Below are 22,710 nucleotides of genomic sequence, written 5' to 3' on the forward strand. Positions count from 1 at the left end.
GATGCCCCATGCCTGTCCTCCACCCAGGATGGCTTCTGTTCATCTTCTGTCCTGTCAAAGCACAGTCTTGTCTCCCACCCACAATGTAAGTTCCCTGAGGCCAAGGACAGTGTCTCTCCAGTGTCCAGCACGGTATCAAGCACATAGAACAAGGGTAATAGAACACTTAATTCTTTCAAACACTCTATTTTTTTTCTCTTAAAAATAGCCCCATTTTCAGAATATTAAAGTAATAATAATTGCAGCAATTTTACATACAAAAAGTAAAATCTATCTGTAATCCTACCACCCAAAGAAAACCCCTCTTAACATTTAGATGTCGTCCCTTCCAGGGCTTTTCTATGTGTGTGTGACAGGAAATCAGAATCTTATTGTCATATCTAGTTTTCTTAAGGATTATAACAATATCTTTTGGAGGCAGATAGAGGAGACATTTTTATTGCAATTTGAGTGATGAGAAAATTGGAACCCAAAGATACACATTTAATGAATGGCAGAGCCTGGACTGGAATCTGGAACCTCTGACTCTTGTGACATAGTACCAGGCTCCTGCTGCTTCCCCTGAGGCCTCCTCATTCAGTGGTGTTGCACAAGAAGAAATTATGCAAAATCCAGCATTAGTGGGACATGGTTTTATAACTAGATGTTCTTCCTCAGGAAATGGACAAATTTAAGCTGATCTTGTGTCCATACCATGGCTGTGTAGTGCATAAAGCCACTATCTAACGTTGCAATGGAAGACAAAGATGGAGCACCCAGGATCTCATCCCTGAGTCAGGCTAACAAGTAGAGTTATGTAGGCACCATTAAGATTCAGAGTTTCTTAACTAAAAATATAACTACCATATGACCCAGCAATCCCACTCCTGGGCATGTATCTGGAAAAAACGATAATTCGAAAAGATACATGCACCGCAATGTTCATAGCAGCACTATTCACAATAACCAGCACACGGAAACAACCTAAATGTCCACCAACAGATGAATGCCTTGAGAAAATGTGGTGCATATATACAATGGCATATTACTTAACCATATAAAAGAATGAAACAGTGCCACTTGCAGCAACATGGATGCAACTAGAGATTCTCATACTAAGTGAAGTAAGTCAGAAAGAGAAAGGCAAATACCATCTGATATCACTTATATGTGGCACCTAAAATATGGCACAAATGAACCTATCTACAAAACAGACTCACAGACATGGAGAACAGACTTGTGGTTGCCCAGGGGGTGGGTGGAGGGAATGGGAGGGATTTGGAGTTCAAGGTTAGTAGAGACATAGAATGAATAAACAATGAGGTCTTGCTGTACAGCACAGGGACAGAATATGATGGAAAATAATATAAAAAGGATATATATATATAGATTATATATATATATATATGACTGAATCACTTTGCTATATAGCAGAAATTGGCATAATATTGTAAATCAACTATACTTTAATAAAAAAAAAAAAGATGATGCAGGGTTTCTTTCTTTCCAATAGCCAAACAGCCTCTGAATAGTGGTGACTTGGCTCAGGGCATGTTGCTATGGGAACCACACTATAGGTTCAATCCCACCATAAACTGGAGAGTTGTATGCCAATTATGACCACTGACTATATTCCAGAGCAAGTGTTCAGTAAGTGTGCACTGGGCTGAACTGAATGTTTATTATTATCCATGCGGGGCAGTCAGCAAAAAAGAATGTTGACAGCAAATATAAATATCCCTACCATTACGCCCAGTGTGGAAAAGGCTATCCAATGTGAACTAGCTCTCTCTTTCATTCTAAGCAAAGGACTAAAATGTAATCCCTCAAACACAAACACACACCAGATTGTTAGTTCTACAGATGAGGGAACCGAATCTTATTTATTTGCATGTCCCCAGAATACCTAGCCTAGAGCCAGACACATTTGAAGTGTCGATGTTTTTTGAATTGAATTATATTTGCTAGGCTGGCGTGGGAGTTAAGAAGATGTTGACTAGTAATTCACCATTCCTTTCCCTGAAAGCTCTGTAAATCAAGCTCTTTAAAAAAGCAGCAAGCTAAATTCCCAAACCCTCTCTTAGGAGAAATGCCCACGGCTGGTGGGGTCTGGACTATGTCCACTGAATGTGCAGAACTCTTCTGCACAAACATCCCTTATTCCCAAGGGAGTCCGTGACTGGCTGACAGGCTGTGGAGACTCACACATTCCCTCTTTCCCAATGACAAGGAGGTCAAGGGAAAGGGGTGGGAGTTGAGTGATGAAGCACTGCTGAACTAAATGTTCTCCTCTTCCCAGGAGAAGGAAAAACTCACAACAGGAGAAAAGCTGGCACTTTTCTAGAGGAACAGCCAGAAAGAACATGGGATGCAGTTGAAAATGAACTTTTCTCAAGACAAGTTTTTTTTTTTTTTTAAAGGGCCACCTTCACATTCTCTCTTACCTTAGACTGCAATGGCACTATTAGAATGGCCCTGTCCGAGATGGGCTGGAATCCTACAAACTCAAATCAAAGTTGACTGGGTGGGTGGAGGGATAATATGGGATATGGATTGAGGAACCATTAGGCTAAGACCCTATGACAACAATAACAGAAAAAAAACCCAGTATTTGCTAATAATATCTTTTCCTGAAATTCAGTGAGCTGATTTGTAGGAATGGAATAGAAAATACTGATTTTTTTCTGGGAGGCAACCAAAACACAACTCCCTAAGGCCCTAAACTCTTAACACTCTCAAAGATTTAATCGCAATGTAAAATCCACAAGTTTTTTACTGGCAGTGTTTGGATATCAACGGCACAACTCTCTGAAGTGGCAACCAATATGACTGTTAAGTCTGTCTCCATTACACATCCCATCCCAGGGGCTTGCTGACAAGGTCTGTCAGGTTGGTGCCCTGGTCTAGCCTAGTAAATTCTTTCCAGAAGACTTAGGACACACTCTCCCAGCTGCCAAGTTCTATGCTCATACGGTGAAGAATGTATTAATGCAAAGAAAGATAAAAAGACTGCCACCTTTTAAAGTGCTTTTACACACAGGTTTATTATTATTATTATTATTATTATTATTATTATTAGAGCTTGGTATTTCCAGAAATACAGCTGCCCAGATCATTTGAGTCTTTGTGCTGAATCAGTAGGACTTGTTTTAACCTTCAATGAGCTTCTGCGCTGTACTACCTATCAACTGAGGTGTCCCGAGCTATGCTTTTAAAGGAAGTCACCTGCATTATCTCTCATTTGGGGAGGACAAAGCCATGAGAACTTGCATCTTTAACATACACATGGCCATGCAAAGGTACAGAGAGCTGATATGCAATCTGGGTGTGTCCAACCCTAGAAATCAAACCTGTCCAGTCACCCAAAGACCATTTTTTTCCAGCCTACGTGTTCTTCTCTCCAGTTCCTCAAGATGCCCCTTTCCACCTCTGGACTCAATTCTGATGCAAACAGTGGCCTCAGACCGCAGCACAGACACCAAAGAGAGTGTTCAGGACACAGTGTGCCACAGTGAAAAGAACACAGCATTTAGAGCTGAAAAACTGAATTCCAGCTCTTATTACCTGTCTAATCTTGGATAAGTTACTTAACTTCAAAGAACCCTAGTTTCTCTTCATCAAAACAAGTATAAATAATCATACTTATCTCACCAGGCTCTCTTTAGAGCAATTATGACAAAGTGCATTTGTCTTATTCATGTGCTTATATACTTTCCATTTTTCAGTACGCTTCACTAGATGATAAGCTGCAAGAGGTCAGGGACCTCGTCTTTTTGGTTCATCCCAGTGGCACGTTGCCAGGAACAGTGATCAGTATAAAGTACATGATCAGGAGGAGTAAATGAGATTTGAATGTGTGAAGGAAGGAATAAAGGTAAGAAGAAAAGACAGGAAAAAGGAAGGAAAGAGGGAAGGAAGGACAGAGCATTCAGAGTATTATTGATGTGTGGTACATGAAAGTGGTCCCTAAATCAAGTATTATTCACATTATTAAACATGTAACCAACATTTGATGCATTAATTATACCAGGGTGATCTTTTTATTTATGTATGTATGTATGTATTTATATATTTATTTATTTATTTATTGTCTTTTTGCCTTTTCCAGGGCCACTCCTGCAGCATATGGACGCTCCAGGCTAGGGATCGAATCGGAGCTATAGTCTCCAGCCTACACCATAGCCACAGCAACGTGGTATCTGAGCTGCATCTGCAACCTACACCACAGCTCACAGCAACGCCGGATCCTTAACCCACTGAGCAAGGGCAGGGACCGAACCCGCAACCTCATGGTTCCTAGTCAGATTCGTTAACCACTGAGCCACGACAGGAACTCCCAGGGTGGTCTTTTTAAAATGTACGTTAGATCATGGTACTTCTCTGCGGAAAACACTCCAATGGCTTTTCATATTACTTACAATAAAAGTCATCCCATTCAGCTTCCAAAACTCTGTGTGCTCTGACCCAGGCTGGCCACAAGTCCAACCAGTCGCTCTTCCCTGCCAGTCCCCAGCATTTTGAGGTTCTTAACTTTCCTCAAACACACCAACTCTGTTCCTGCCTCGGAGCCTTTGTGTTAGCCCCTTCCTGCTCCTGAAAGCTCTTCTGCAAAATCTGCATGTCTGGGTCCTTCTTGTCACTGGGATCTTGACTTACATGTTACCTTCTTAGAGAAGCCTTCCTGTGCACGCACTCTAGAGGAGCCCTCGCTGACCCCCTCTTATAGTATTCCATTATCTCTTTATCCAGTCATCCACTCCTGGTCTCCTCCCCAGTGCCTGATGGTCAATAAATATTTACATTTGTGTGATATTTATTTGTTCAGTGCTTACATTTTGATAGATGCTTTTCTAATTATTATTTTGCTTTATCATTACAAGTTTATGAGCTCAAAACAAACAACAAACAAACAAAACCTTCTATGGTTCCAAACTGAAAATTCCCTCACCATCCCTCTGCAACCCACACAGTGAGAGGGAGGTATCCCGGCCCTGTGAATAAAAGCAACTGTGCCAGTCAGTTTTAACATTTGTGATTTATCTCAAGTCATGAACAGTCAGTCTAGAGGGATGCTTTTCAGACATGGAAATGGTGCTGTTGAATGCTAAGATACTCTGTGCTCTGGGCTTGGAGGCCACCTGGTTCAGGGCTGCGGTGATGAGAAGAATGCGAGGGTTGAAATGGGCAGAGGAAAGCAAATGGCAGGAACACTCACTGGTTCCAGTTGGGTTTGTTTACTGTGGACTCCAGGGCAGCAGTAATTCTGTGGGAGAAGCACTGGACCAGAGCACAGGGACAGGTTCAAGGGCTGTCTGTACATGTCTCCTTCCCCCACAGGCTGGGCTATCAGTCTCTCTGTTACACGAGGTAGAACTGGATCATCGTGAAGAGGAATCCCAGCTCTGTTGTTCTGTGAGTTAATGAGAGGGCTCTGACCTTTTACCATAACCAATACATCTGTGAGAAGGATAACCCATGTAATATTTCTGATAAGTATGGCTTTTCTGGACTAAGTGGGATTTCTTTGATTGGTCAGTGAAGACACTGGACAAACGCAGATCTCTGCTTTGACCATTCTTCTTTAGCCTTCCCTTTCCTTTGCTTTCCTAGAGAAGGTGATGCCCTCGGCAAGTCCCCTCATTATTACACAGGGATCAACACCTAGTCAAAGTGCACTTCAGCCACTCTCCAAGGGATGGGTTCCCACTGTATCTGATCTTGGCCAACACTCTCCCATCTGCTTTCAACATGTTGCATCTGACATTAACTAATGTCTCCTATTAGCATTAAAAGGAAACAATCTGGAAAAATTCACTCTCAAGCAGAGTTCAAACGGGCCACTAGTAGATGTGGAATCTCAACTGCACAAGGTTTGTTAAAATAATAGCAGTAAATAAATATATAAGTATATATAAATGTATATATGTGTATATGCATAAATGCATATGTACATACACGTATACATATTGGGGTATATGTGGAAAGTGAAGCCAAGAGTCTGTAAAATGAGTTAAGAATGCTTCTATCCGATTTATGAAATTAACTGGTAATAGAAGGAGGAGAAAAATTCTCCCAGTGTGAAACAAAGCATGATCAAAAGAACAAGAACACAGAAAAGGAGTTGGGAATCTTTATCTTACACTTACCGGTAATGGGTTAAAATTCTGGTCCACGAGGTGATTGTATCCGTGGTCAAAAAATGAGTGCCGTATCACAACATCAATGCCCTGATTGGCCAGCATTCCTAAAGTGTTCAACCATCTAAATAGCAGGAGGAAAAAAGCTACATCAATACATTTAAAAGTGGCATATGGCAAGCTCTATAGAAATTGGCTAACGTACACACCAACCCCCCAACACCCATCAAATTTACTTAGTACTTTAAAGATTATTTTAAGCAGGAATGTACAGATGGAAGAAATTTTAGAGATTATCAAACCCAACCTCTTCGTTTTGTAAGAAAATAAACAGAGGTCCAGGGGAGTAAAATGAATTGCCCTTGGTCATAAAATAGCTTGTTGCTAAAGACTTACCTCTTATTCCTATAATACTAACAAATAAAGTGAATACCCTAAATACCCATTTGTAAGCCTAAAGTCATCCCCCTTGACCACAGGACACACAATCACAGAAGCACCCTCGCTATATTTTCTATCATTCAAACTCCCCTGCTTGCACCTATTTACCATACACGTACTTTTCATGGGACTCTTACCCACATACTCTTATGGCCTGTGCAAGAGTGGTCCAGTCATTTGCATCCCTAATATATCACTGTTAGTAGTTAATGCAGTAAGAATTTCCCTTGGCACTATAACTATACGGGGGTTGGAGTATGCTACCAGCATACACATGCTTCAATGGCAGACCGGCATTGTTCACACTTATCACATATCCCATCACTCCATACTCTCCAGGGCATGCTGTCCTTCAAAAATACTGCCCTCCTGGTTCTTCCAACACCCACTGCTAACTCTGTCTTCATCCTTCATCATTTACACATTTAATTCATTTATTCGTTTGTGAATTGATTTCTCTTCTTTCTTGGTATTCTTCTGAAACATAGGGATGTGTTTGTTTGTTTTTGTTTTTGTTTTTCAGGGCTGCACCTGTGGCATATGGAAGTTCCCAGGCTAGGGGTCAAATCTGAGCTGCAGCTGCTGGCCTACGCCACAGCCATAGCAACGCAGGATCCGAGCTGCACCTGTGACCTACACCACAACTCAAGGCGACGCTGGATTCTTAACCTATTATCGAGGCCAGGGATCAAACCTGCATCCTCGTGGATACTAGTTGGGTTCTTAATCTGCTGAGCCACAATGGGAACTCCTAGGAAAACTGTAATTGTAACAGTATATGTGTAAGAATGTGACTTGGAGCTTCAGTCTTTTCAGCATAAAGATAAGGCATTTCTCAATTTTTCCTGAGCATATGTCGTTTGGCTTCACTTATTAAAACATCTATGTGACCATGTGAGTCATTTGTAAAGCACTGGTATGTAACTAACTGTATATACACATTTGTACACATTTATAAGGCCTCTACAGAGCCTAGCACAGCAATTTTTAAAGAATATATACTCTACAAATAAATATTAATTGGTAAATCTGGGTTTGTTTGCGGGTTTTTTTTGCTAGTATGTGGGGAGTTTTTGAAGGAACTCTAAAATGAGAGGGGAGAATATACATCAGCCTCTTCAAACCCTTATCCTATTTGCACATCCAGGGTCTGGGCCATTTAACAATGACCACAACCAAAGCCCCTGCTTCCCAATGGCCTTTCTGAGTAGAAGGGTTAGTTCTGGAGTTATCTTCACCTTCCTCTTATAACAATAAATCTCCTGATGCAGGGAAATAAATGGTGTTCCAGGTATCCCTTTTGTGCTTAAGTAGAGATAACTGGCATATCTCATCAAGGATGCTTCTACAGCCACTTTTTTCCATCTACAAAATTTTATTGAATATCTACTACATGGCAGACACTACTAGGTGCTGGAGACACAGCAATATGCCAAGGGTGTATCTGTAGTGCATCAAAGATTCTCAAAGCCCTGACTGGAAGAAACACCCTTGCATACTTGGCAGTGGAGAATTCTAATTTGTGCATGCACGTGTATGTGTCCTGGTAAGCTTGTATTTATGCCATATTCTGAAAAAGGGCTGAAAGTTGCTTTTTTTCCAATTCTTTGCTAGACTTCTGAAGCTTCCTGGAATGCTTTACATTCTTTTTTCCCCCCAGGAAGCAATTTATGCCCTGTGGAGAACTGGATTCAGAGGGAATGTATCTGGGTACTGCCAGTGGAGTTGAGAGTAAATGGGTGATAAAGAAGTAAAAGAGAAGACTAGAAGGAGAATGAGCTGGCTCATTTGATCTGTGTCAAGCAGGCATTAGACATCTGAACTACAATCAAAATTTTAAACAATTAAGTTATCTATGTTTGTAAAGTGACTGCAGAGATCTATGGATATTTGGCTGATGCTCATGAAAAGGCAGATCTCTCTCGATGAAGGTCTGGGTGTTTCTCATTTCACATCACTCTCTAAAGGGAAGAATACTCATGAAAACACTCAGTACAAGCGGGCTGCTTGCTGGGCCCTGAGTAGAGTCCTTCTACAATGGCTGAGCAAAGGCCATTCATCTTCTGACTCAAGGAGTCTCCTGTAGTGCCGACTGCCATCCTGGCTTCTCACAGTAGAACCAGGTGAGGAGAATATTTTTGAAAGAAGACCCTCAGCAACACTGTATCTAATGCTGATTCACTTCCATTTCCTTCCTCTGAAGGAGGCTCACTGAATAACCCTCTATGCCACACCATGTGAGGAGACAGGGCTGGAAAACTCTGGGCATCGTTTTGTAGCACACTGACTCATCCTTTTTTCATCTGCACCTTTCAGGATTCCATCTGTGAACACCATCTACAGGACAGCCTGACTTGTCCTTCACAACTGTATTAGAGAAGCTGCCTTAATGGAGAGGAACTATAGCTATATAATTAAGAGCGGCTGTTGGTAGCAAAAAAATGTGTAGTTGAGGGCAGGGAGGCAGTTCTTAGGAGAACTTTGCTCAGACAAAAAAACAGGACCACAGACTAGATGGGATCAGGAATAGGTCACTTGGTTAGTGTGCAGTCCTGAGGGGTTTGTCTGTGTCACATGTCTTAATCTTATCTCTCTCCCAGGACTGTGGTGAGAATTAGATGAGAAAATGTATGTTATCTATATTGAGTTTTATACTGTAGACATAAAGTAAAGCCCTTATTACTATCATGATTATTACCACTATTATTATTTTTGTTTTAATGTCTATAACTGAGAGCTGAGTATCTAGACAAGTCCCTAAATATTTGCTGAATGGTTACTGTAACATTTAAAAATAAATGGATGAAGAATTTCCAATGAGAAACAAACCCCCACCCCACGCAAAGGGCAGAATAATGAGCAATTTCGCTGTCCTTCTTTCCTCAAAGCCCTTGTGAGTGAAATTGCAAGTGTTACTCACAAGAATCCTGCAGCATAGGAATCTGATAGATTGTTTGTGCCTCCAGCTGAGGTTGTCACCACACCTTCAAGCCAAATCTTCTTTCCTGGGGTATATGTGTTAACTACCTGTTCACACAACAAAAGCAGAAGGACATCATGAGATTTTTAAAAGCTGTTCCTAAATGAGAAGGGACATACTTTTTTGTCCTTTTTAGGGCTGCACCTGAGGCATATGGAGGTTCCCAGGCCATGGGTCAAATTGGAGCTGCAGCTGTCGGCTTACACCACAGCCATAGCGATGCCAGATCCAAGCCACATCTCCAACCCACACCACAGCTGACAGCAAGGCCAGATCCTTCAACCCACTGAGTGAGGCCAGGGAGTGAAGCCTTGTTCTCATGGATACTAGTCAGGTTTGTTATCACTGAGCCACGACGCGAACTCCGGAACATATATTTTCTTAAGAAAATTCCTCTGATGCTCTGTTTCCAGGCCACCATGGACTATGCTTTTTTCCTGATGATGCACCCCAAACAGAGAGCTGGCACACACACACACAAAAGCAGTAACACTGATACATGTCCACTCAAAGAAATGATCATTTTTTCCCGAGTAACAATGTGAAAGGAGAAGAAGAACGTAAGTTGAGTTTTAACACCCGTCACTAGAAGATACAGGCCATATAATGCTTCCATAATAGCAAATATTGAAAAGTAAATTTTCTTAATATTCTGTTATGGTACATCCATGGATGAGTGCACTGTCCATGCATTTGCAGTTGTGAATCGTGAGAGGGCAGAGATCAATGTTTGAGAGAGGTATATTATAATTACCAAGGCAGGTATGTATATGTATATTGCAACAACACTTGTTGCAATTAATTGCAGTAAGTGTGAAAAGAAAAATCACTGACTCACAGGTGAAAGATCCTACACAGGGACCTGCTTGTCAAAAGGTGGCAATCTGAAATTTCGAAATGTCCCAGTCTCTGATCCACAAGTTGGAGATTGGCCCAACTATCTAGATCTGGGCTCAGATTCTCTGGAAAGCAATCTGGCAGTACTTAGGGATAATGTATGCTGGGTAGTCTCTGAAAACAGAGCCTGAGACAAAGGCTTGTCTATAGGTAGTTCATTTAGGAAGCAATAACAGGGAGAAGGAATGAGGAACTGGGGACTGAAAAAGGGAAGGAGAGAAAAGTAATACAAGTATGAGTTGCTGGCAACCACTTCTGGCAACTTATATTCAATTCCATAGGGATCTCGGTAAGAGCTCTAAGAACTCTGTCTCAGAACACAATTCCCCAAGGTTGCAGGGTGTAGGGGGGAGGATGGAGGGGGACCAGAAGCATTTACCCCTTGGCTCCTATCTTCCAAAAGTCAAGGGCAGCCTTGTAGCTGTTATTACCCCATTTCATTGTGCAGGAATGAGTGCTGAGCAGATTCCTCACATTCCACCCTCTGCCTTAGAGAAGTCCCAGAGCAGGAAAGGAGAGGTCCTGCTGCCCCAGCACCGAGCTGGCTGTAGCCCTGTCCGTGCACTGCCGAGCTCTGGTCTCTGCAGGGATGGCTAGGAGAGGAGGTGAGATGAGAGGATGCTAGTTATATACAAGAGGGACTGGATAGAGACAATCGTATTTCGGTCCTACAGCCCACCAATGCCTCTCCTGGACCTACAGATCAAAGTAATTCTGCCTCAGGTCTCTAAGGGAACAACTATGAGGATGTTCGCTATGTCACTGTGGCAGGTGTCTATTGCTAGAGGAATGAAAATGTAAAATGTGGGGGATACATACCACAGAATGTTATGCTGCAGTTAGAGCAATACAGTCAATGTAAATCCAGCAACATAAATAGGCCTTAAAGAATTAGTGGTGAGTTTTTAAAAATTAGAAACAGAATGAGATTTATGATACAATATTATTTATGTAATTACTCATTCATACCCAATAACACTAAATAGAGTATAAAGATATATTTCTCTTAAGGACATATATCAAAGACATAAGGAAGGCATGTATAAGAGGGTGGTGAATGTGAATAGGGATTAGAGATGAAAGTGAAAGTTAAAACAAAAAGAAGGCTTTGCATGAACTGATGATAACAGTTTGCTATAGTTGCGGAATGTAATTTTAAATTAATTCTCTCTACTTCAGCTCTGAAAAAAAGAAAAAAATATATGTGGGATGTAATATATATGCCATAACTTTCCTTCTCCCAAACCCATAGGTAGACATCAGCAAGCAACCATATTCCTTTTTTCATCTCTCCCTAGGTACAGCTCCTAGCTCTCTCTCTCCATCGACTAGAGAATATGCATTATTTGAGACCTACTTTAAAATCAGAGTTGGCAAAGTACTTGATCCTTTTAGCTAAAAGTTGTAAATATATTTCAAAAATTTGAGATGCAAGTATGAATTGTGATCAAGAATGGAAGAAAGACCCTGAAACTTAATAGTGGAAGTCAAAATGGAATGTGTTAAAGATTAAATAAAAATCCCTCCTTTACCCAGAAAAAGGGTCCTCTCTTTTTTCTCTCAGAGTGCCCAACTCAAGCAGAGTTGGAAATAGTACAAGTAAGAAAGTGAACAAAACACCCTAAATGATCAGAAGACAGAATCGCAGGATGAAATTAAAGGCCTAGAGTGATGAGTCCTCTTAAAACAGCTGTGCTTTTGATAAACTTTGCGCTTCCCTTATCACTAACTAGAACTGAGGAATATATTTGTGTTTTTCTTTTTTGTCTTTAGCTTCCAAGATATTCAGAGTTTAACTTTTGCTCAAAGACAGATACAAAAATGAGGCAGTTGGAGAAAGGTGTTTCGTTTAAACAAAACAAAATAAAACAAAACAAAAAAGTAAATGCTATTAAGATGATGGACCTTGAAATCATTAAGCTAAGTGAAAGAAGCCAGACACAAAAGGCCACATATTTTATTCTTTCATTTATATGAAATGTCCAGAATAGGCAAATCCATCGAGACAGAAAGTAGATTAATGGCTTTTTTAGGATTGGAGAAAGGAAGGGAGAATGATGTGGCGGGTGGGGAGTGGGAAGACGGAGAGTGAATATAAATAGGTATGGGGTTTCTCTGGGGGGTAATGAACACATTCTAAAATAAAATAGTGGTTGGTGATGGTTTCACAATTCTATGAATATACTTAAAACAGCTGAATTTCACACTTTTAAAGGGTGAATCTTATAGTGTGTGAATTATATCTCAATAAAGCTCTGTGTGTGCGTGTGCGTGTGCGTGTGCGTGTGTGTGTGTGTGTGTGTGTGTGTATCAGCAAAAGGAGTGGCAGATAACCAATGTGGAAAGAAGAATGTGCCCTGGAAATGTGGGGATCGATCAACCACATAGCACCTGTGAGACTTTAGGCTCAACCTTACCTTGGACTTCAATTTCTTCACCAACATGTAAAGCCACAAATTTGGAGTAGAGAAATCTCAGCCCTTTCCAAATACGAAATGTGTTAAAATTATTAGTAGTTTGTAATGCTTGCTCATGTTCTCCAAAGGTCAAGAGTATCTTTGATTATGGAAATTAAAATTACATAAACAACAAATATAGGAGACAGAAAAAAAGCCAGAGCTGGTCACCTCAGAAATAAAGATCTGGGCTAGAGATAAACAGTGAGAGTACAGGAGTAGGTGAAATTACCGAAGGGGACTATATAAAAATAAGACTGAAAAAGGTCTAAGGATGTGCATCCAAAAACATTAAGGCATTATCAAATGGATTTATTCATTCACTCAACAAATAATTATTGAGCACCTGCTATACACCAAGCAGAGCTCTAGCAGCAGATGGTGAATGAAAGAGATGTCTCTGTTCTCACTGGCTTATATTTTAGTCAAAGTGAGAAGACTGACAAGAAACACATAAACATACATTTAGAAATAAAAAATACTAGGAGGAAAATGTAACAGAGTAATCTGACAGAAAGTGCCTTGGCAGGAGCGGAAGGTCGATACTCTAGATAGTGGTCTAGCTCTTTTGAACGAGGACTTGATTCCAGTATGGTTGGATTTATAAAGTACTGTGTACACAGGACTTAGCAAGGACGTAGACACTGTGTAAACAAAATTCATCTGAATTCTCTTCTGACTTGCAGGAAGATCGGGAAGGAAACAATCCAGAACTTCTTGTTCTTTGTGGAGCAGCACAGATTAGTGTTTGGAGGCATGAAAGGTGCGGTATCTGAGCAGAGGCCTGAGTGAAGAGGGAGACGGCTCTTTGATGGATCTGAAGGAGCAGCATGTGGAAAGAGGACCTGAGGGAGAAACAGGACTGCTGTTTGTAGAACCAGAGGAAGACCATCTGGAGTGTAGTGAGTAAGGGAAGGAAAGATTTAAAAAACAAGTCAGAGAAGAAAGGAGTATTTCCTACTCCCAGTGTGATGGAAAGCTATTGGAGGGATCTAAGCTTCAATTTCTTCACCTGTGTTGGCATAATACCTGACAGGGTTGTGGTTAAGATCCCCAGCACAAGTCATAGGATACATAAAATTAGGCCAATCACAGGAAATTCCTGAGAGGTAGCCGGAAGCAGCACAGATGTAGCAGGTAAGCATTCATGTGGTGATGAATTCAGAGGAACTAATGCCAAATATAGCTACAGTTTGGTGGTGGGATTATGAACTACCATTTATGATCTAAAAAAACAAGTCCAGAAATCTACGTAATACATCCTAGAAACTCTGAACTATCAGCTCTTTGAGAGCAGGGATCTCGTTCTGTTTGCTTTCTATTTACTTCCCAGCAGAGTGTCTGGCACAGAGTAAATGTTTAACGGTATATACATTGCCATCTCGAGTCATAACAAGAAGTCAGTATGATTCCAAACCTACCAATGCACAAGCTCCTAGGAAACTGCCATTCTTTAAAGAAGTTATATGATCTAAGAAAGGGCAACTACACTGGTGAAAAAATTGGAAGCAATATGCTGATTGCAAAAACAACCTTTGAGATCAGGAAATATAAAGGCGTACGATGAAAACCTACAGCAGCATGAAAGATCCAGAAAGAGCAACTTAGGTCTATCTGCTAAAGCTCAGCTTATCAGGCCTGGGGTTTGCCCTTTAAATTTCGAAAGATGGAAATTTTAGAGAAGGAAAGGTAATTTATATCTGGAGCCCAATAATCCCAGAGGTGGCAAAGGCAAATCACCATCCGGCGTAATTTGGATACCCAGGGTTTTATGCCATATCAAGCTCACCATACTGTCCAGATGTTAAAGATAAGGAGACAATCATGTGTATCTACCACTGATTCTGTGAGGATATTTTTCACGAGTTCTTAGTTGGAAGGTGGCATGCCCAACTCAGAACAGCAATTTGTATGAGATGGGTATAGTATTTCAAAAGGAGTCCAAAGTCCAGGTCCTAAATGAGGACTTGATTCCCCAAAATGGTTGGATTTATAAATTATTATGTACACAGGACTCTGCGGGGACACAGACACTTTGTAAATAAATAAAGTTTATCTCACTTCTCTTCTGACTTGCAGGTAGATTTGGAATGAAACAATCTAAAACTTCTTATAATTGGTGATGCAGCATGGATTAGTGGTTAGGGGCATGGACTATGCACACAGATTGCCTGTGTTTGAATCCTTGTTTTATTACTGACTTACTGTTTGACTTCTCTGTGCCTGAATTTCCTCAGCTCTAAAATTGGGATAGTAAGGGAGAATTTACTGATATTTAAGTGACCTAATATTTGTCGAACACTTGGAAAGGTGTCTAGCATATGGTAAGCTCTTAAAGTAAACCAAATGCTACCTAGACCACTCTCCTTGTCCAAAGCACAGGAGACTGTTTGGATGGATCTAACACTGGAGTTGGTTGCTTTTCTTTTGGATATGGTAGGTAACAGACCAGATGTATGCTAAGTAGCAGACAAAGGCCTATTTAGAATTTAAAATGCACAAGGAAAACTTCCGTTAATATAATTAGCATTCTGAGTAGTTCACACAGCACAGGAATTCCTGTCCTTTCCTAGAGAAGCCACAAGAACACACACACACACAAAGAAGGTAGGACTTTTTTTTTTTTTAAGAACTTTGACACAAAACCAAGCCAGTTATATGAAATGTAAAGTGAGGGAGAGAGTCCTAGAAAGTATTAATGTTAAATGTTCTGGGAGTAGCTGGTATGAAGCAACAAGGGTTTTCTGACCATTTATCCTTTGGGACATGGTAAGAGGCTTTATGAATTGTGTGTCTACCAGAAGCAGAGAAGACCAGACCATTATGGTGACATATGGGGGAGGTACTGAGGCTGGGTGCTGTTGGGACTGGAACGGAAATCAGTATGGGCAGAAGAGGAGAGGAAAAAAAATCAGGAAAAGCATATGGAACCAGCTGCAAAATTCCCTTAGAAAGTGAAACTAAGAAACTGAGGGCTACAGTTCAACACTGCGGTTTTCTGAGTAAATATGATTCCCCCTGTGCTGGAAGAGAGAAAATTGGAGGACTGGAAAGAACAAGGTACAGTTCTTGGTGAGAAATGATGTACCAATGAAGGTTATTCTAAGGAACATGTAGTCTGCGAAGGGAGAAACACAGATGCTGAGGTCACTGAAGTAACGGGGGAGGGGAGTTGAGTGGATGGCGCCTTTCAGCAGTTCCATCCCCAGCAGACTTCAGCCCTTGGCCCACGTGGACAAGGGAGTTTGGAGACACCCACAGAACAGCTCAGCAAGTTGCCAGTGGCTGCTTGGAATCCTTGGGCCTGTGGAGGGCAGAGTGCTATGAAGGGAAACTCTCAAGCCCCCTTCCCTCACATTTCAGGGGTTGAGGACATCAGGATTGCTTTGTGTGGCTATATTGAGGAAGGAGGGATGAGAGAAACAGCACTGATTTTTCATTGTTTTATTTCCCCTTCCATTTTGAAATTTTTTTTTTCCTAAGAAAAAACAGTAAAAATAGGAAAATAACCACTTTTGCGGCCCATTTTCAGATCAGGGCTTCCTTTTCCTGTTTTTCCAAAACTGTGATCTACATCTTAAAAAAGGACTCCCGAGAACCTGGTTTCAGCCACTGGCTGTGCAAGTGACAGTAGTCTTGTAGCAGCAGACATGTTGTTTATGGTTATCCAAACCCAACACCTTCCTTAATGAGAAAGGAAGCAATAAAACAGGAATGGTGGACAGGCCAGCTGGGCTAATCAGCCCTGGCAGCAGGCCCACCCTCCAAAAGAAGCTGGAGTCTATTAATTCCAGCATCTCATCTAGTTGGAAATCAAGCTTCCTCAGGACTTCAGAAAGAGCAGTAGCTCTTAAAGCAACCAGAACTGGTCCCCTATGTCACTGGTTAGAAGGAGCTGAATAGCTTCAGGGAGCTTCTTAAACCTTACCCACGCACATAACTTTTCTTGGAGTGCTCCTGCCTTGTCCCGTACTGTATTTAAAGGAAGTCCAGGTGAGAGCTCAGCAGTGTTCCAACTTTCCTTTTCATCCTTCTTGTGTTTTTGACTCTAAGCACCCTATGTTAGAAGAGGAGAGCAAACCATTCTAACTTCTCCTTTCTCACTGCCGCATCCTGAGTTCTGGATCTTAGCATTTCTCCCTTGGTCTTCTTGTAAGTCTATCTTTCTCAAGACTACTCTCTGCATTGCTCCGTTTATTAACTTAAGTTTCTCTCTAGCTTTAGGACCTCCATGGCTCCCTATACCAGGAACAGACCTCAATCATGTGCTCACAGAGAGGTCTGTGTGATTAGCTGGCAGATGTGCTGAGTGACTTGTTTCAGCTAATATGGAAAGCAGTGATTTGGGGAATGACATTTTTTTAAAAAGTAAATTTAAAATTATCACAGTAACATTCTTCTCATTCACTGGAATTATGAAATGTTTCCTTAACTTGGAAAAAAAAAATCTAAGAAGCCAATAAACTACACACAGCCTATATATAGACTATTTAACCCACTAACCCATGGGAGTATGTTAAACATGGAGAAATGGTGGTGAGAGCCACCAATTCATGGGACTTGATGCCAACTGCTTTATTTAACTTGGTGTCTGAGGCCCTTCATAACCACCCCTTAGCTACTTCTTCTCCCTTTTGCTCAAGACCTATGGTTCACCACACAAAACGGACTCACCACCAGTCAACCACCTGATCTTCTTTTAGGTTTTTACTGATCACCTTCTCCCTTACCCACTCCCCACCCATGTTGTCTGAAATTTTTTTTTTTTTAATGACATATCAAATGTTATCTCCTCTGTGAAACTTTCCTTAAAACTTCAGGATATTAATTCTCTCCTCTGTCCTCTGAAGTTTTTTGAACCTGTCTTTATCCTTGACCTTATTACCCAGAGTTGTAATTTTTTTGTTTGCCTATGCCTCCTACACTATAAGCAGCTTAAGAAAGCCACATTTTTTCCTTTTTGCACATCCTATAGAATGCTTGACAGTCACTTTGCTTATTAAATACTTGTTAAATAAGACGACAATGCAATAGTTTGTTAATAAGCGAGAGAGAGAATATTTTACCAATGGAAAGGCTGAGTATCAGAGAAGATAACTAATAACCTCAGAACCATAAGAGCAAACGAAAGTCCTCACAATTCTAGTTCAGGGCTCTGCTTGCTTTCTAATTGAATTTTCCTACTGGAGGAGACCTAGAAACTTCTGGTTCACTAAACTGCCTCCATATTTAATATGCCCTTCTCAGATTAGACAAGCTGGGCTATTCTGGGCTTAGCCATTCTAATACCTCATCACATTCTTCCTGATTTATTTCTTGTCTAATGTACTTCCTGTCAGTTTCATTAATTTTTTTCTGTATAATTTCTTTTTATCATCTCCCTGTTCCGATTGCTGTATTTGCTTATTTTCTTTTGGTATCAGATCAATTTTTAATTTGTGGCTTCTGTTTCTGTGTCATTTTTAGAATTTAAAACTGCATTTTCTGCTCTTGTTATCTCAAACCGCAGACAAGCAATTGAGTGTAATTGCAACAAAACATAAAATTTAAGTAAGAATATACACAAAAAAAGAAAGTCACAGGGGGAGGCAAGGAAATTAGGAGCACATGCAAGAAAATGAGGAAGAAAGTTTCACAGACTCAAAGCAATGACTATGTTCAAGGGTAAGTGCTGGTGGGGGAAGTGACTGGACAACAGCTAATTGCACACAAATCACTTCCTTATTTCTCCAGTCCTACCTATGACTCACCAACCCCTCAGGCTTACAGGACAGTCTACTACTGACAAGTCATAGGTTCCACCAGCCTCAGAAGTAATTTCTTCTCTCTCAAGACAAATCCTATAATCCCTTCACTTCTATGTGGAAATAGTCAAAGGTCTCCCCTGCGCTTCCCACCCCACCCCGGTGACTGCCTTTTAATCCAGAAGATTTTTGGCCCAACTAGCAATTTGTTCCCAGGGCCATTCCCCTAATATGTCCTTCATATTGTCATTGCCTTCCACACAAGACTTCACAGCATATACTGGCCACACAGCCTGTATACATGAAACATGAATGGAGTCCAGTAAATGAATATGAAAATCACTCCCTGAAAATCCTTGTCCTCTTCTACTCTCTCACATCATGGTAATATTAGATGTTACCTAATATTGTGGCACCCAACTTTCACTCAGCCCTCACTTCTAGAACACCTACCCTAGACTTATCAACTCATTGAGGGGTCAGTTTGAAATTCTTCACTAGGAACATTCGGTATTCTTTAAAAAAAAAAAACCAGATTTCCTAATCTCAGCTGGTCAGCGATATAAATATTACATGGGTTACAAAACTAATGATTTGCAAGCATGGGAGATGCAGAATGGTGTCATAGAGTGTCAGCCTCAGAGTTAGGAGCTCTAATTTTACTACTTAGCAAGTGTGGCCTTGAGCAAACTACTGGTTTCTTCAGTGGGTTGGTAATAAATGATGCACTCAATAAGTGACATTTGTAACCTAAAAGGTAATATAATCACTTTATTTCTGTAAGTTGAAAATGGACTTTTCACATTTGAATGGTTTGAAATCATGTTTTTCTCAATTGCTATCAAAAGAAATCTGCCAGCTGTTTACTCTCTCCCCACCTGTTATTAAATTGATGGTGAATTTTATAACTGTTTATGTTTAAGAATTGAGGAATTATGGTTCATGGAATGACAATGACTGAAATTTTGGAGCTCTTATATGGTAAACATACCTTCCTAGCTGGATTCCCCTACTTATCAGCAGTGTCTTATATATGAAAGATAAGGACCAAAGTGACCCCTAGGTCATAGTCTCCCATTTGCAGAGGCAGAGATAAGTGCAGTCACAGGGGTTCATTTACTGGGAAGCTCATGAAGCTTAAACTTCCAGCTCTCTACTTTCACAGACCACTCCTAATGTCCTGGGAACGACCCTAGTAATGTGTTCATACAGTTAGATGTTTTTCTAAAACATGCAAATTTGTTTTGTTTTCTTTTTCTTGAAGAAGAGGTCCCCACTGTACAAGCTTCCAGCCCCATAAAGCTTAGAATCATCCCTGGATGCCATAAGGTATTAGTGTGGCTCCTCTGCCTCTCTTGAATACTTCCTTCCTTGGCCTGCATTTCCCTTCCCCTCCATCAAAACCTGGTCTTGGGAAGAGAACATCTATTTGATATTAACACCTTAGTGTGACTTAAGCCAGTGTAGTTTACCTCTTCTCGGGTTGTTTACATTCTGCATCCTCTTTGTAATGTAGAATGAAAAATTATTTTTCTAAAGTGAAATATCTGGTATTAGCAAAATGACTGAAATGTTACTTTGAGACACAAAGAGATCTTTCCTTCACTCCAAAACACATACCCAAAGGATACTCTCCCACAATGGCTACTGTAGATATAGCCTATTTATCATTGCCTAAATCAATTTCTATCTATTCAGTAGTACAAAATTAGTAGCAGATTCCTCCACCTGTGAATAGCAGAGCTACCAGATGCAACTGTGCTTAAGACCATGACATTACTTTGTTTCTTTTATGCTTCTTTCACTATTTCACTCTGCTCATTCACCCCCCCCCCCTTCCTAACTGCTTCCTTCTCACACTGATTTAGCACTTGCCAAATTATGGGTACCACAGTAGGCACTGGCAGATGGAAATAAGCATTCAACATTATTGAATGAATGAAACCATCAAACACTATTTTTTTTTCCAGTGGTGATATTATTGTTTTACCCTAGTAAAACATTTTCATTTTTCCAGTTTTCTTTATTGGAGAAGGTTAACATTATCATTGTCTGCATAATCCTTTAATCGTGCATCCAGTTAATCTATGACACTCAAGAGTTAGTGTTATTATTTTACCCTACCCTCTTCTCCTTTGATATACTTTAACATAATAAGTAGAGAAACCAGAAAGTTGGTTGAGAACAAAAGTCTCTTTTTTAATCCATATGATACATCAAAAGGATTGAATATTTGTCTTAACCTACTTCCATGATCCTGGAACTATGCCACTGGAAAAAGTGGCATAATGTTATTTGCATTTACTGAGGTTTCAAAAGAGTTCATCTTTATTAAGTATTATAAACAATCTTAAGCAATGATGATATTGACAAAAGGAAGATCATGGTCATATTATAAACCATATAAACCATTCTTACACCATACACATCTACCACCAGGAGTCCACTGATCACACTGTAAGAAGAACTGCATACATTAGAAGTGCCTATCCTTTGGATATTAGCCTAAATGTCACTTCCTCTGGGAAGATCTTCTCTGATTTCCCTTCTTTTGCAAACTAAGGTAGTTACATCCCACCATCAGCTCCCATTGCACCCTATATGTTCCCTATTACAGGAGTCATCACATCTTATGATCACTGCTTGTTTTGTTAACTCTTTTCCCACTAGACTGTGAGGTCTATGAGGACAATAACTACCACATCAGTCTTGATCACTGTTTTATCCTCAGGGGGCTGGAAGATACTAAAAATGTTATTAACTGTTGATAAATGAAGAGAAGAAAGAAAGGAGCAAAGAAGGATATTTTCAAATATTAGGGAAGCCAGTGTTCAGTTTATGATTCAAAATGCAATAATAAGGACAGTACTTTTGGAAATGTTTCCCTTATGACTGGGATTTCACCAACTTCTTCTCATGCTTATTGAATGGCTAAAAATAATATCAAAAAGTGTTATTTCCTCCTCTGATTCCTCTAGGAGATGAAGATGCAAATCATAGAGTCCAAGTGATTTAAGCCAATGTGGTTCTTCTTGGTTCTTATGTCATTGTTTTGGAGTCAGCCCAGCTATTCACACTATACCATCTGCACTGTATCCTAAACATCTCTCACTTTTCCATCTGACTCTTGCCTGCATCATGAGATTCTCAACTCTTTCCCTTCACTCATCTCCCAAAATATAGATGATTATATTCATTCTAATGGAAGGAATAGTGTGTGGGTCATCCAGAGGAGTGGGTTGTCCAAACATTGTCTCTGGCTTTCAAATGCTTCATGTAGTTTTCATACAACCAGAATTCACTCACTGCTCAGAAAACTGAGACTTCTTCTTTAAGTGGCAGTTCAAATTGGAAACCACAGCTGTTTTTAGCAATTGAGCCACTGCCTTTCAGGTGCCAGAAATATCGCCTATCATATTCTCCAGGGTTCAAAGAAATAGGAAAGAGGAAAAAAGCAAAGAATAAATTAAGGATAAATAAGTAACATGAAGCTTCTCCAGTTACATAAATTATTATTAAAAATAACCAAAATAACTGAAACAATAATAATAGCAATAAGAACCTAGTATTCAATAGCAATTAACAAAACAGGCCCTCATGTGACCTTCCTAATCTACTTAAGAGGGAAGGAGAATAGTACATTGGTCCCTATCTGTTGAATGTTGGTTCTAGCAACCGTTGTGGATATCAAAATCTGCAGATGCTCAAGTGCCTTACACAAAATGGTGTAGGGACTGTGCATAACCTATGCACATCCTTCCATGTACTTTAAGTCATCTCTAGATTACTTATAGTACCTAATACAAGTAAATGCTCTGTAAAATAGTTGAAATACAATATAAATAGTTGCCAGGACATCGCAAATTCAAGTTTTGCTTTTTAGAATCTTCTGGAATTATTTTCTCAAATATTTTTGATCTGTGGTTGGTTGAATCCACAGAGGCAGAACACACGGATGTTGATATGGAGGGCTGACCATGGTTCTTAGCATCCTCATTTTGTGAAGAAACAAATTCAGAAAAGTTAAGTGACCAGCCCAAAGACATACAACCCAAGCCACCAGACTTCAAATCCTA

General features: G+C 40.3%; 1 protein-coding gene across 4 annotated transcripts in view; it reads right to left on the reverse strand.

Annotated features, from left to right (window-relative positions):
- The window catches only part of HPSE2 (heparanase 2 (inactive)), a 726,022-nt gene that overhangs the window by 128,225 nt on the left and 575,087 nt on the right, over positions 1–22,710 (reverse strand). For all 4 annotated transcript variants that reach the window (XM_047760831.1, XM_047760830.1, XM_047760833.1 and 1 more), the window contains exons 8-9: positions 9,478–9,584; positions 6,126–6,240 (exon numbers count right to left, since the gene is read on the reverse strand). In XM_047760831.1, the coding sequence (XP_047616787.1) occupies positions 6,126–6,240; positions 9,478–9,584 (222 nt within the window). The remainder of the gene's footprint in view (positions 1–6,125; positions 6,241–9,477; positions 9,585–22,710) is intronic.

This window comes from Phacochoerus africanus, chromosome 15 (genome assembly GCF_016906955.1).
Source record: "Phacochoerus africanus isolate WHEZ1 chromosome 15, ROS_Pafr_v1, whole genome shotgun sequence".
NCBI lineage: Eukaryota > Metazoa > Chordata > Mammalia > Artiodactyla > Suidae > Phacochoerus > Phacochoerus africanus.